Below are 15,030 nucleotides of genomic sequence, written 5' to 3'. Positions count from 1 at the left end.
AGGTCACTCGTTTTGCACATTCTAACATTCTAACAAACAGTAACTGAATGCCTCGATGCCTGTCCACCTGCTTTATATAGCAAGCCATGGCAACATGACTCACTGTCTGTAGGAGCGAACCATTTTCGTGAACCGGGTGGTGTACCTAATAAATTGACATGCAGACCTATGTGTGTCTCTCTTCACATGGAATGTGAAGGTGTCACATGTATCACAATGTACATTCTATATTTGACTCACAGAGTCCATAGTGGTCTACAGCCGACAGACATACTGAATTCTGTATCATGATGGAGTTACGAGTCTATGGATTGGGGTACTGGGATTGTGTTCTTGCTTTCATTGGGAAAACACACAGAAGGAGATCATACTTTCTGTAATAGGTGGGGTTGGTACCGGGTAGCTCTCACTCGGGAAGCCAAAGTCCATTAGACCAAGAGGGAACCCCCGTGGGCAGAGCAATTGGTCTCTGGCAGAGCTATCAAGCGTGACATTTCCATGCATGGTTGACAAGGATAGTGTGCAGATGTCAAAGCTATTTGAAGCTTTGCCAGAGTGTGGATATAATAAGGAAGGACATGAGGATCAGAGAGAGCAAAGCAAAGAAGACCAGTCGACGTCTAGCATTCGTGAAGCACTCCTGTCCCGTTACCTAAGGCCAAGAATCGTATAGATGTATGGTAATTGTTATGAATATTAATGCGTGGGGATGGAGTCATTAATATACCTATTATAAACTTACACATATTGTAATTTCCTTTGTTTAGAATTGTTTAGAATTAAACATTGCTTTATGGGCCATGGCCATTGTAGTAAGACTCAAAACTCAAAGTCATCTGGAAAATTCCACACAATTCTGACTTTCATTCACATATGATCTGATAATGTGTCGGGTATATAGTATGGTAGGTTAAACAGCACTAGTGTTATTGGTTTCTACAGAGGGTCAGTCTGTATGTTGACTTCAATGTAGTGAGACCCACACAGACACGGTAAGACTGAGCTGTACTTTCTTTTGAGGGCAAATGTCTAATCCAATGTTAATACGTAGATATGGAGGTAATGTTTTGTAAAACTAGCTGATAGGTTATACTCAATAGAAAGGTCATTGGAAAGTGCTGTCTGGTTTTATTCATTAACCAAATATTGACATTTTATTTGTACTTCTGTTCCAAGACTAAGGCAAAGACAACAAGCAGGTTGATTTGTGTGGGAGGGTGTGTTAACTTTCATTAAAGTAAAAATCTGTCATTATATAACTGGTAGTATTTGAGGCAATTATTGTTGCGCAAACTCATGCTCTAAGTTATCGATACAACCAAAGGTTAATTTATGGAGCAGCCAAGTTCTTCAGCTTACTGACATGATTGAATAGAACTTTTGGCTAACCCTGAATGTGCTCATTGAACTGCTGTACAACACAAAATATTTATTGAAAAGCTGTCTTAAATGTTGACTTCAATGTAGTGAGACCCACACAGACACGGTAAGACTGAGTTGTACTTTCTTTTGAGGGCAAATGTCTAATCCAATGTTAATACGTAGATATGGAGGTAATGTTTTGTAAAACTAGCTGATAGGTTATACTCAATAGAAAGGTCATTGGAAAGTGCTGTCTGGTTTTATTCATTAACCAAATATTGACATTTTATTTGTACTTCTGTTCCAAGACTAAGGCAAAAACAACAAGCAGGTTGATTTGTGTGGGAGGGTGTGTTAACTTTCATTACAGTAAAAATCTGTCATTATATACAGTGGGGCAAAAAAGTATTTAGTCAGCCACCAATTGTGCAAGTTCTCCCACTTAAAAAGATGAGAGAGGCCTGTAATTTTCATCATAGGTACACTTCAACTATGACAGACAAAATGAGAAAAAAAAAATCCAGAAAATCACATTGTAGGATTTTTTATGAATATATTTGCAAATGATGGTGGAAAATAATTATTTGGTCAATAACAAAAGTTTATCTCAAAATGTTGTTTTATACCCTTTGTTGGCAATGACAGAGGTCAAACGTTTTCTGTAAGTCTTCACAAGGTTTTCACACACTGTTGCTGGTATTTTGGCCCATTCCTCCATGCAGATCTCCTCTAGAGCAGTGATGTTTTGGGGCTGCTGCTGGGCAACACGGACTTTCAACTCCCTCCAAAGATTTTCTATGGGGTTGAGATCTGGAGACTGGCTAGGCCACTCCAGGACCTTGAAATGCTTCTTACGAAGCCACTCCTTCGTTGCTTGGGCGGTGTGTTTGGGATCATTGTCATGCTGAAAGACCCAGCCACATTTCATGTTCAATGCCCTTGCTGATGGAAGGAGGTTTTCACTCAAAATCTCACGATACATGGCCCCATTCATTCTTTCCTTTACACGGATCAGTCGTCCTGGTCCCTTTGCAGAAAAACAGTCCCAAAGCATGATGTTTCCACCCCCATGCTTCACAGTAGGTATGGTGTTCTTTGTCCTCCAAACACGACGAGTTGAGTTTTTACCAAAAAGTTATATTTTGGTTTCATCTGACCATATGACATTCTCCCAATCTTCTTCTGGATCATCCAAATGCTCTCTAGCAAACTTCAGACGGGCCTGGACATGTACTGGCTTAAGCAGGGGGACACATCTAGCACTGCAGGATTTGAGTCCCTGGTGACTTTTGGCTAACCCTGAATGTGCTCATTGAACTGCTGAAAAACACAAAATATTTGTTGAAAAGCTGTCTTAAATGTTTATGATTCTGTTCATTCCTCTCATTACATTTTGGTAATTTACTCTGTATGACTTTGGCCAGTGTCGGAAAGTCCAGCATTTAACACATTATTGTCGAATAACTAATGAAACATCTCTAAAAACAACATCAATACATAACCATCTCTAACAATTTCCTATGAAATTACTAAATTCTTGGGGGGGGAAAAAATTCAGCCAGTATTTTATTGACACTGCAGAATAATAACCAACCGTTACTGATAATTGGATTTAGATCGGTTGCAGTGATCATGAATCGAAATTATATTGTCATACCGTACTAATGTTATACCATATGAATGTTATAACCTGTTTTATTCCCTCAGAATTTACAAAGTATTGGAACCATAGACAAATGGATGGACAAGGTAAGTGGAAAGTTAGTAAATGTATCGGACATTTAGTCATTTAGGGATACAGCTAATAACAGCTTCTATTGATTGCCATGTCTACCTCTACATTGGTCAAACAAAAAGGTGCCCTGTTGGATGATGCCTAGGCATATGGACTGTCCAGGGCATTATTCAAGGTGGCACCTCCGGGCCATCGTAGGTCTGTTCTCCCAGTGCCCCAGCCGCACTGAAACTCTACTGAAGAAGATCAAGAGTAAGTTTAACACTTAGGTTGAGTTCACATGACTTTAGTTGTTTTGTTTTTTCTAAAAATATAATTGTGTTGCTCTTTCTACATTCGCAGTTTACATGAACAGAGAGGCAGAGTGGAGAGACCAGAAGCACAAGCTGAAGAGACCTCCTCCAGAGTGGATTAGCTATTTGGCCCTCCTCCTCTCCATCAGCTTCTTCCGTCCCGTGTGGGAGGGAGGAAGAGGAGCGCTTCAGTGCCTGACACTTTGCAGGCAGTGATAAACTCTGGGCTGGGTTGGCGATCCGCCTCTTCAAGGGCATCCAGGATGCCTTTGGGGAACTTCCCCTGGGCCTCTATAGAGTCACCCAGCATCCCTACCCAAAGAAAGTCACGAGCAAAGGTGATGAGGTCAATTGGAAAGCCATAAAGATGCTCTGCCTCCCCCTCTGGGTTGTAGTCCTAGCCACTGTAATTTCCAGCATTGGCACATGTACCCTGCTCTACTTTTATGGCTTTGAGCTCCAAACAAATGGCACACGCAGTTGGGTCAATGTGCTGGAATCGATGGCCATAGCAACACTGGGGCCTCCCGCAGTCTTCGCCCTGAGGACTATTCTGCAGACATCTAAGCACCTGCTCTACACCATGGGCAGCAGCATCCAGCACCAGATGAACAGCTCGGCCATCAGCGACCAGATGGGCTTCATGAACAAGGTGAGGAAGGAGGTGGGCTTCATGGTGGAAATCACCCACTTCATGGAGGTGTTCGAGGGGAGGAGGATCCGTGTGGTGCTGGAGATCACCCACCTGGACCGCTGCGGCCCAGACAGGGTGGTCAGCACCTTGGCGGGGGAGAATGTCCCGTTTGTGTCCATCCTAGCTGTGGACCCCGGAGTGGTGGTGGGCTGTGTGGAGAGCACCATGTGGATCTGTGGGCTGACATCCAGCGGGTACGACTTTGTAAGCAAGATGGTCACCCTGCCCTTCTCAGTGCCTGAGATGTCCCCAGACTCCAAATGCAGAGCTTTTAAAACCCTCGCTGACAGCTATCTAGAGCCTAACTGGGAATGTTTTAAGAGAGGAAAACATAGAGCTGGGAATTTCTCTGCATTTGAAAAAGGCAGGCTTGATGACAGCCTTGTGCCCTTCATTGGAAAGGGCAAAAGTGAGACTGAGCTACTAGAAAATGGCATCCATTGGGAAATCTGGGCCATTAAAATCAAAGCGCTAACAAATGAGGCATTACACGCCATATATACCAAATACAGCCCTCATGTTTATCTTATGGGAAACCATGGGCATATGAGAAGGATAATAAACTCTGTAAGGTTGACAGTCATCGTCATGGATGCTATGAATTACAGGGGCTTCTCCAAAGCTAAAGACCTTGCTGCCTGGGTGGTGATGGCCAACCTCTGGCCCTGCCGCCTGGGCTGGATCCTGCAATGCTCAGAGGACCGCCAGCAGAGGGCTGACACTGATGGCACTGATGGTGACATCAACCAATACTGTGATCAACCAGGCCAAGACCTTGTTCAGTGAGACCAGTCTGGAGCTCCACATGCTCAGAGATCGTCTGGAGACCGTTCTAGAGCAGGATGGAGACCCCGAGCTGTTTGAGAGGTTCCTGAAGAGGGGTAGTCCCATGCATGCCATCGCCAATGATGGAACTTCCCACACACCAGAATATTTTCCCATGAACCACCGTTGGCCCATTAGAACAAGTAAATGACGACCAACAACGTCTAATGACACCATTTAACAATATATGTCAATGTGTCTCAATGTCATGTCTGCATTGTTCTCTATATGGAGAAGCTGAACATTCCAGTGAAATATCAGCAGCTGCGGACAGAGAATCAACTCGAAGGAGCGTCTCTGGTGTATGGGCGCAGCAGTGAGATCAGACATGCCCTTCAGATGACCTTGGGAGAATGGATTACTTTCAGCTCACACTTCCTGGAAGCCAAGCCAGATGTTCAACCTCACGCGACATGACAGTGACTGCAAAAGCATTGACTGATCAAACCCTCTGGATTCAAAATGATCTTTCATTTTATAACATTTTTTATATCTTTGGGAAGACTACACTGTATAGGGATGGAATGCATCTTAAAAGTTTTGAAACTGTTCAACGTTCCCTGAAGTAGAAGCCTATTGCAGTTCAATGACTGACTTGTGAATACAGCAATGCACAATGAATGTCCTAGGATTCATTTTGTTCATACATGAGGATTCTGTAGCTACTTCAACTCTAGGCCTCGACAAAATTGACCACAGCAGTCCCGTCACTTGCGATGTTTTGCTTACACCACAAAAGTGGGCGCTTCGGGAAAATACATTGCTTAACGAGACGTTGTGAATGTGACCAGCTAAATACTTTCTGCTATGATCAAGATCAATAAGCATCCTTTGCGATGACCAACTACAATGAATAAGCCATCGGAATGTAAATCAGAACAACATGGGAGCAGCAATAGTATAACAGCATGCATCATTTATTCACCTAATGCAAGTGCCTTTTACAAATAACAATACTCCAGGCCGTTGTTTAGCCTACATAAGACATATGAAAGCATTTAACAAGGAACATCATAAGGAAGATCATTGGCCGGGAATAGGGGTAGTGGGAGAGGAGGGGATGGTAATATCGGGGAGAAGGTAACAGCTGGTGATAATGTCCATTTTCTCTGAGACAGACTTGAGGTCCTCCAGAATGAGTCGGATGCTGTGGGAGGCGTTGATGATGCCGTTCTGGGAGACGGTCAGGTGGGTCGTGGCCATGCGGATCTCCTTTGTGGCATTACCATACACCTGTTTGATGGTCTGGGACACATCCGTGCACAGACGTGCATTGCTCTCCTGTAATTTCTGCTGGAGTAAAGTGTTGTAGTAGAGCCCACTGTGTTCGGGCTGAGAAACAACCCTCTCCTCTACCACGGACTGAATGTCAGAGTTGTCTCTGATCACAAGCAGGGGAGTTAAGTCCTTGCGTAATATTTGTGGGTTTTCAGAGCTTGCAGCAGTGACACATTTCCGTGCTTTCTCAACCTCCCCCTCGCTGTCAGTCTCGGATGCTTCCCCTGGTACCTTTTGCCCTCCGGCTGTTGAATGTGGAGAGAGGGAGGTGATGTATACCTCATCATCTGAGTCGGTCTCTGACGCCTCTCCTTGCACCACTATCTGGTATTTGTCACTTGCCATTACACCACACCACCTAAATAAACAAGAGAACAGTGAAGGCCTACAGTAGGAAGTAGAAACTGCTCCCCATCTTACGGGGAGGCATAGTTTCAATGTTACAGGGGGGCATGTTCTGATGTTTAATGGAACTGCTATGATGATTCCTGTCTGCCCATTGGAATGTGCCTCCCCCCACATTTGAGCGCTAGAGATGATACGCAACGAAATGCATCCCCCACCCCTGTTGAATAACATTATGTTATAGAGTTGAACTCAATTTAACTCATTGACATGTTATGTAAATCAATCTACGTAAAATCAATTCACCAAATCGAATATAGATAGCTAGCCTGCTATTATTCGAAAAATGTATGTAAAACAAATTCTCATACCTCCACAGTCCTGTAAAAAAGGAATCACATGAGCACACGGAAGTAGCCGGAAATCGCTCACTCACGGGGGTTGGCCCACACTAAGTACTGCACAAATTCACAAATTACAACCAGATGTCAGTTAAATCCGTTCGAATTGAACATTTAGATGATGTGTAGATCTGAGAATTTGCGCAGCTCCTCACACAGACTCACCCTCTTGAGTATGCGGTAAGATTTTAGACCAATCACAGTAGAGATCGAAGGACATGTGACATTGGGAACGTCGATCATAAACACTCATTGGCCGTGTTCGAGAGCATCAAATTCGTGCTGTATCATGGGTAAATAGTGACTGATTGACGGATCTACAAATAATAATGAGTGGTTATTTATGAGGCACGGTGATTTGTAGATCAATCAGTCGGCAGTTTCCTCCACAGTCGGCTGCAATTTCGAACAAGACCATTGATGTCAACAAACCCCATGTGATCGTGCGACGCGAGCAAGCTTCCTCGACGCAGCGTAAAATATATCGAGATGAAGGTATGAAGTGCAATCTGTAGCAGTAACAGTAAGCGCTATTTTATGGTTATTAACTTAGAACAATGGTTTGTGTCTGAAAAAAATGTTGGCCGCAGAGTTCTGTAGGAAATTACATTCTTCATCGTCAGCATTCGCCGGTGATGGCCACTGTAACCACCCAGCTGAGTCCACGGCCACTGTCAGCAATTGGCACACACACTGCACCTGTCAACTAGCCAGTGATAGCTAGTTAGGTTGTCAGTGGTCAGACTGTTGCTAACCACTTAGTTAGTTTTAAATGAATCTCTGTATGGTGTGGTTGTCAGTAATATCCAGAATCAATTTTATTTCAAGTAATTCACTGTTGTACGAAAAGGGAAGACTATTATTGCATATGTATTTATTTTTTGGGGTAGAGGAAAGCGTTATACAGTACTCCTGTTTGGCTGCATAAATTCACATTGTAAGCGTACTACTTACTGAGCTCATCATGTCTCATCTGAGTGGAATTGACGTGGGAAAGTCGTGATTTGCTGTTGGGTGAACTTCAAAGGGACTGGAGAAGAAACTGTCACTGTAATCTTGTGTGAATGTTGTAATGAACATCTCTGGAGTGGTTTATGTCACAATTTATTCCTTTCATTTATATCCAGTATCTATTTTGGATGCTGTCGTGACTTATTTATTCTCCCATAGTGAGGTTGTCCTATACCTTTGATTAAAAACACCAATGTTCCCTTCTTGAATACAACTTTATTATTATGCAACATGGATGCTGCTCTTTGATGCATATTGCTACAAAATGTAATTTGAGTAGAAAGTCTTAATATTTATTTCAGGGTCATTTTATCATAATCATTCGACTACCCCTCAGTCTACCTCTAATGTATAGAAATTACATTAGCCTATGGTGTAGTACTTCAACCTCTCTCCATGTGTTCTTGTTTACTTCCAACCAGGAGGAGCCCAAGGGGCTGCTACCAGCACAGGTACACCCAGTGAGAAGAGGCAGAGACCATGGACCTGAGTGAGAGGAGGCCCAACAAGTGGTGGACAGAGTCGGACACCTTCGCCATGCTGGCCCTCATCGAGCAGCTGGACCTGGTGCATGAGCTGGATAAGAAGCGCCAGCGCAACGACTCGCACTTCCGCCGCCTGCGCTACAGCCTGGCCAAGCGGGATATCCACTTCACTGTCAACCAGATACGCAACCGCTGGAAGAGCCTAAAGCACAAGTACCGCAAGATCAAGATGGCAGGATACCGTAGCCCTGCTGCACGCCTGTCCGCCATCGAGTCATTCCGTTACTTCCGTATGCTGGACCGCATGCTGGCCAGGAGGGCCCGGGTGGGGGCCCCAGAGCAAGGCACTGCAGATGGACACAATATGGTGGTGTTGACCCACTCGGACCTGGAGGATCATACTGATGGTACTACTTTCTGGCTTTAGGATTTTTATACCTTTAATATTTTCCATTGAAGAATTGTAAAGAAGTGTTTGCTTTGCATTGGCCTGCGCTGCTCACTCTTCTCTCTTTCTTCCCAGGTGATGTTGCTCAGCCTGACTCTGTGGCCCCTTGGCAGGAGAGCCTGGCTCCAGCTCTAGAGGGAGAAGGAGACAAGACTAACGCCATCCCAGAAGAGGCCAACATCAGCACTTCGGGCTGGGCCCTGAAGTCAGAAGAGATTATGACTTTGGGTCTATCTGGAGAGTATCTTTACCCAGTGAAGAGTGAGCCACACTCAGTACCCTCTTTACATGATGGGGAGGAAGCTAGTGACCCCACTAGCTGCAGTCCAGAAGAACAAACTGGTGAATGCTTTTACAACTGATGAGTTTAGAGTGGCTACATGACCACCTATATTCTATGTCAATAATGTGATCTTTGTAACTAATATCATGTCATGAATATGTTGGAATTTTACTTTGTATTCATGAATTGTTTAGAGCTTTGGATAATAGATATTACAGCAGTAACCTAAAACAAATGCAAGTTGTCCTGCTGTTCATTTCTCTACAGGCACTTGTGAGGACACCAGCACCCTGATCCTCCAGCAGCTCACGATCCTGAACCATCAGCTAGGGGAACAGCTCGCTGAGCAAAGGGCCTTCCACTGCAGCATGCTGGGTATGATGGACCGACAGATAGAGGTCCTGGAGCAGCTCTCTAACTTCTCCACAGACCGCCAGGTCAAGACCGAACCCGACGACAGTGACACTCCTATCAGCCAGCAGGTCCACAACTCCCTGGTGCGCATCCTTAGAGGAGTGGAACAGGTCCAAACCCAGGGACACCAGCCGTGCTCATGCAAGGCCTCCCCCTCACAGCCTACATCTCCCTCCTGGACGGTCTCTCTGTTGGAGATCCACAAAGGATCACCCTCCAGGGATGGAAACTCAACTAGTGACACATCCAACCCTCAGCCCTCAGACCATGGGCGGCCTGAACCTCAAGGACCATCCCCCTCAGAGCAGCTTTCCCCTTCCCAACAGAAGGGTGATCTGCTTAACGGACTCTCAAACAAGTGCCAGCACAAGTGAGTGTTCTTGTAGCTTCATAGTGGAATGTACAGTAGTGGAACGTACAGTGCTCTGACAGAGGAGAGCATACACTCTTAGAAAAAAAGGGTTCCAAAAGGGTTCTTCAGCTGTCCCCATAGGAGAACCCTTTTAGGTTCCAGGTAGAACCCTTTTAGGTTCCAGGTAGAACTCTGTGAAAAGGGTTCTTCAAAGGGTTATCCAATGGGGACAGCCAAAGAACCCTTTTAGGTTGTAAATATAACCTTTTTTTTTGGAGAAGAAAAATAATGGGTGCTTACATTTATGAATGAGGGACTTGTCCTTTTGAGAATGTCTTAGAATAAAAATTGTTTTTTATTTTTTTACAACTTCCCTCTTTTGTTTAATTTTGTCATGTCCAAATGTTTTAATGTGCAGAAGTAAATCATCTGATGTTTTAATCAAGATAATTTTGACCAACCGTAGCGCAGAGGTTTATTTAATATAGTCAAGAAGAGAAATTCCAACTTGCCAGTTATCATCCACTGAGACATGCTAGAATCCCCAAATGATGTTGAAATGTATGTTTCCGTACTAGGAAAAAGCACACTTTCATGAGGATGTAATGGTGTTTGATGAACTCATGCAAATTTATGTGGAAGCTGGGAAAGCAAAGTCTTCATCCAAATGTATCCTCTTCCCTAAATGTTCCCTTTCCTAAGCATATAGGATATTTTGTGTAACTACATTTCTACTATGAAAACTTGTTTAGAAAAGGGCCTTTGTCGAACTCGATTTGCACAGCTGTTTGCATAGTACTGGATACACACGGCTGCTTTAATTTAGGCCTGTTTTACTTGCTTTAGCTTTGCTGAAGATGAGAGGTACTGTAGTGTGTAAGTGCAATATGGTAATGAAGTCTACATTTTGCAATCTCACAAGAGACTTATTCATCCAACATGTTTATTTAGATTTTGAGATCGCTTCATTTGTGTCCTGGAATTGTATTACCACATATTGGCAGTACTGCAATTAGGCATGTTTTGCTTGTAATGTGTTACCTGGCTGCAATTTAAGACGGACCATGTATTCAAACTCTCAATTTACTTAAAAATAGGGTATCATCAAGATACTGTAGACTTGCACACAGAGAATATTGTTTTGTATTTTTCTCAACTATTTACAAAACTGGAAATGCTGTATTAATACTGTATGCTTATAATATAACTTAAAGGTCCAATGCAGCTGTTTTTATCTCAAGATTAAATCATTTCTGGGTAAGAATTTAGTACCTTACTGTGATTGTTTTAAATTAAAATGGTCAAAAGAAACAGCAATAGCTTCTTAGCAAAGGGCAATTTCTTAAGCAATCATTTTTGCTTGGAATGTCTGGGAGTGGTCTGAGTGGGGAGGGCAAAACTGAAAATGAGATGTTATTGGCAGAGAGGTTTGGATTCAGTACGCTTTTACAATCTGGAACATTCAATTGAATGACAACGATGCTGTACTGAACGACCAGTCGAAAAACGGGGAGGGGTTGGGGTACGCTGTCAACATGGCCACTGCCCATTAAATACGTCACTCATTGCTTCAAGCCACACCTCACCATACCCACCAAATGGGAACAAACGGTCAAAGTCTGTTCAAGAATGTTTTAGGGAAATGTGTCGTTCAGTACAAGCCGTTCAGCAACTTAGCAAACGTTCAAGTTAACTGAACGCACCTTTAGTCTATGAACTAATTTCAGTGGTGGAAAAAGTACCCAATAAAAGTAAAGATACCTTAACTGAAAATGACTCAAGTGAAAGTCACTCAGTAAAATACTACTTGAGTAAAAGTCTAAAAGTATTTGGTTTCAAAGTACTTAAGCATCAAAGTAAATGTAATTTATATCAAGAAAAAGTTGAAATATTTTCAAATTCCTTATATTATGCAACTGGTTTGCATAATATAAGGAATTTGAAAATATTTCAACTTTTTTTTTTAATCATTTAAACATTTTTTTTTTACAGATAGCCAGGGGCACATTCCAACCCTCAGACTTCATTTACAAACTAAGCGTTTGCGTTTAGTGAGTCCGCCAGATCAGAGACACTAGCGGTGACCAGGGATGTTCTCTTGATAAGTGTGTTTATTGGACCATGATGGTGTCCTGCTAAGCATTCAACATGTCATTTTGTGTGTCAGGGAAAATGGATGGTGGAAAAAGCAGTGAAGTAAAAGTTGTCAAAAATATAAATAGTAAAGGACAGATACCTCAAACTACTTAAGTAGTACTTTAAAACTTTAAACTATTTTTACTTCAGAACTTTACACCACTGACTAATTTATCGCATGGTGATGTCACCATTGAAGGACAAAACTCCATCTCACCAAAACAGGCTGAAATTTCAGGCGTCCTTTTCAAAGAGCTATTACACTAAAATGTCATTATCATAATTTTCTCATATTCACATTATTATGCCAACCTCATAGTGTAGAAATATACGGTGCATTTGTAAAGTATTCAGACCCCTTACCTTTTTCCACATTTTGTTATGTTACGGCCTTATTTAAAAATTGATCAAATTAATTGTTTTCCTCATCAATCTACACACAATACCACATTATGACAAAGTGAAAACAGGTTTTTAGAAATTTTTGCAAATGTATTACCCATAAATAACAGATACCTTATTCACATAAGAATTCACACCCTTTGCTATGAGACTTGAAATTGAGCTCAGGTGCTTCCTGTTTTCATTGATCATCCTGATGATGTTTCTACAACTTGATTGGTGTCCACCTGTTGTAAATTCAATTGTTTGGAAAGGCACACACATGTCTATATCAGGTCCCATAGTTGTCAGAGCTAACCAAGCCATGAGGTTGAAGGAATTGTCCATAGAATACCAGAGACAGGATTGTGTCAAGGCACAGATCTGGGGAAGAGTACCAAAAAATGTCTGCAGCATTGAAGGTCCCCAAGAACACAGTGGCCTCCATCATTCTGAAATGGAAGAAGTTTGGAACAACCAAGACTCTTCCTAGAGCTGGCCGCCCGGCCAAATTGAGCAATCGGGGGAGAAGGGCCTTGGTCAGGGAGTTGTCCAAGAACACGATGGTCACTCTGACAGAGCTCCAGTGCCTCTGGATATGGGAGAACCTTCCAGAAGGACAAACATCTCTAGCACTCCACCAATCAGGCCTTTATGGTAGAGTGGACAGATAGAATCCACTCATCAGTAAAATGCACATGACAGCCCTCTTGGAGTTTGCTCCAAGGCACCTGAAGCTTCTCAGACCATGAGAAACAAGCTTCTCTGGTCTGTTGAAACCAAGATTTAACTCTTTGGCCTGAATGCCAAGCGTCATGTCTGGAGGAAACCTGGCACCATTCTGATGGTGAAGCATGGTGGTGGCAGAATCATGCTGTGTGGATGTGTTTCAGAGGCAGGGACTGGGAGACTAGTAAGGATCGAGGGAAAGATGAACGAAGCAAAGTACAGAGAGATCCTTAATGAAAACCTGCTTCAGAGCGCTGAGGACCTTAGGCTGGGGTGAAGGTTCACCATCCAACAGGACAACACCCTAAGCACAATGCAGGAGTGGCTTCAGGACAAGTCTCTGAATGTCTTTGAACGCGATCAAACATCTCTGGAGAGATCTGAAAAATAGCTGTGCAGCAACGCTCCACATCTAACCTGACAGACCTTGAGAGGATCTGCAGAGAAGATTGGGAGAAACTCTCCAAATACAGGTGTGCCATGCTTGTAGCGTCATACCCAAGAAGACGCAAGGCTGTAAATCACTGCCAAAAGTGAGTAAAGGGTCTGAATACTTATGTGAATGTGATATTTCAGTTTTTTGTTTGTAGTAAATTTGCCAAAATATCTAAACCTGTGTTTACTTGGTCAATATCTGGTGTTGTGTGTAGATTAATGACGAAAAAAAAGATTTTATCAATTTTAGAATAAGGCTGTAACGTTATAATATGTGGAAAAAGTCAAGGGGTCTGAATACAATGAATATAAGACACAGGTAAATCACATGTCTGACCTCACTGGGAATTTAAGACAATGTTCCACCTCTCTCCAAAAGTCATTTTAATACATGACTTCCAGCTTTAATCACAATTTGTATTAAGTCCATTGATATTGAGTTATATAGTGTAACGTATTTGATGCACCTTGACATTAAACCTAGTCCAAATGAGTACAACACAAAGAGGCATACTCATGATAATAGTCTTATTTATGGACTAAACGTCTGTGAACATGTCATTGATACTATTGCAAAGAAGAAGAATAAAGGAGAAGAAGAAACAGACTGATAAAAAGCGAGCATGGGAGATGATGTGTCGAGCGAAACCAGACTTTGTAAAAGACAGAGAGAATGAGAGGAACCTGCAGAGAGTTGCTACCAGGGGAGTAGTACAACTGTTCAACGCTGTGAGGAATCACCAGAAAATGGTGGATGAGAAGGTGAAGGAGGCGGGCGGCTCGGAGAGGAAGAAGGCCAAGGTCCTCTACTCTGTCTCCAAGAAAGACTTCATCAACGTGCTGCGGGGCACAGAGGGGGGCAGCGAGGTCGTCACCAAGACAGAGAGACAGACGACTGGCAGGGAGGCAGAAGAGAAGCCAGCTTGGAGCGTGCTGAGAGACGACTTCATGACAGGAGCCTCCATGAAGGACTGGGACAAGGAGAGCAACGAGGAGGGGGAAGAGGAGGAGGCACCAGGGGGTGCAGAGGACTACAACAGCGAGTCGGACTGAGCAGACAGGCCCATCTGTAGGCAGCCCTACCAGGCCCAAAGACCCCTCTTTTGAATTTTCTATATGGAACCAGGAGCTGAAGAAAGACTGTGGTCAAGGTCCTGTTCTGGCACACAATTATTTGCGGCAGGATCCCTAGTTTGTTTAATGCTGGTACTCTCTGGCTTGTAAATGTACCACTGAACATTTTTCTGTCCGAACTCTGTTGTATATATACCTTTTTTTTGTTGCATGTCCCTCAATAAAAAGCCAGTTCATAAAAAATTAAAAAATAAACTATTGCATTTTTAAAAGTGAAGAATTGTACATGGAATGTAATAGAAGGACTGTTTTTTTTATATATATTAATTGCAAATCTCATTAGCAACTT

The 15,030-nt window shown here is 42.9% G+C and overlaps 4 protein-coding genes across 7 annotated transcripts; 3 read left to right on the top strand and 1 right to left on the bottom strand.

Annotated features, from left to right (window-relative positions):
• The first annotated feature begins 210 nt into the window (after positions 1 to 210).
• Positions 211 to 5,530, top strand: LOC110503579 (NTPase, KAP family P-loop domain containing 1). Its single transcript, XM_021581983.2, has 4 exons — positions 211 to 1,486; positions 3,070 to 3,111; positions 3,220 to 3,349; positions 3,440 to 5,530. The coding sequence occupies exon 4, from the start codon at positions 3,758 to 3,760 to the stop codon at positions 4,868 to 4,870; it is 1,113 nt and encodes a 370-aa protein (XP_021437658.2). The 5' UTR covers positions 211 to 1,486; positions 3,070 to 3,111; positions 3,220 to 3,349; positions 3,440 to 3,757; the 3' UTR covers positions 4,871 to 5,530.
• A 277-nt stretch (positions 5,531 to 5,807) lies between these two features.
• bl1s3 (Biogenesis of lysosome-related organelles complex-1 subunit 3) lies at positions 5,808 to 6,980 on the bottom strand. Its single transcript, NM_001160596.2, is given in 2 exon segments — positions 5,808 to 6,545; positions 6,904 to 6,980. A coding segment is annotated over 1 exon segment (600 nt). The 5' UTR covers positions 6,533 to 6,545; positions 6,904 to 6,980; the 3' UTR covers positions 5,808 to 5,932.
• A 218-nt stretch (positions 6,981 to 7,198) lies between these two features.
• LOC110503580 lies at positions 7,199 to 11,241 on the top strand. 4 transcript variants are annotated; one of them, XM_021581985.2, is made up of 4 exons: positions 7,199 to 7,456; positions 8,367 to 8,836; positions 8,953 to 9,219; positions 9,428 to 11,241. In XM_021581985.2, exons 2-4 carry the CDS (start codon positions 8,425 to 8,427, stop codon positions 9,946 to 9,948), a joined length of 1,200 nt encoding a protein of 399 aa, XP_021437660.1. In that variant the 5' UTR covers positions 7,199 to 7,456; positions 8,367 to 8,424; the 3' UTR covers positions 9,949 to 11,241. The 4 variants fall into 4 exon arrangements, with proteins under 4 accessions (XP_021437660.1, XP_021437659.1, XP_036817319.1 ...); XM_021581984.2 differs by having other exon boundaries at positions 7,205 to 7,428; XM_036961424.1 differs by lacking the exon at positions 7,199 to 7,456 and adding an exon at positions 7,565 to 7,870.
• A 2,692-nt stretch (positions 11,242 to 13,933) lies between these two features.
• On the top strand, positions 13,934 to 14,922 carry LOC110503446 (RRP15-like protein). Its single transcript, XM_036961775.1, has one exon. It carries the CDS (start codon positions 14,163 to 14,165, stop codon positions 14,658 to 14,660), a length of 498 nt encoding a protein of 165 aa, XP_036817670.1. The 5' UTR covers positions 13,934 to 14,162; the 3' UTR covers positions 14,661 to 14,922.
• Positions 14,923 to 15,030: the final 108 nt, after the last annotated feature.

Source organism: Oncorhynchus mykiss, chromosome 24, assembly GCF_013265735.2.
Source record: "Oncorhynchus mykiss isolate Arlee chromosome 24, USDA_OmykA_1.1, whole genome shotgun sequence".
Classification (NCBI taxonomy): domain Eukaryota; kingdom Metazoa; phylum Chordata; class Actinopteri; order Salmoniformes; family Salmonidae; genus Oncorhynchus; species Oncorhynchus mykiss.
Note: the sequence above shows the minus strand (reverse complement) of the source record. Positions and strands in the feature narration are given on the sequence as shown.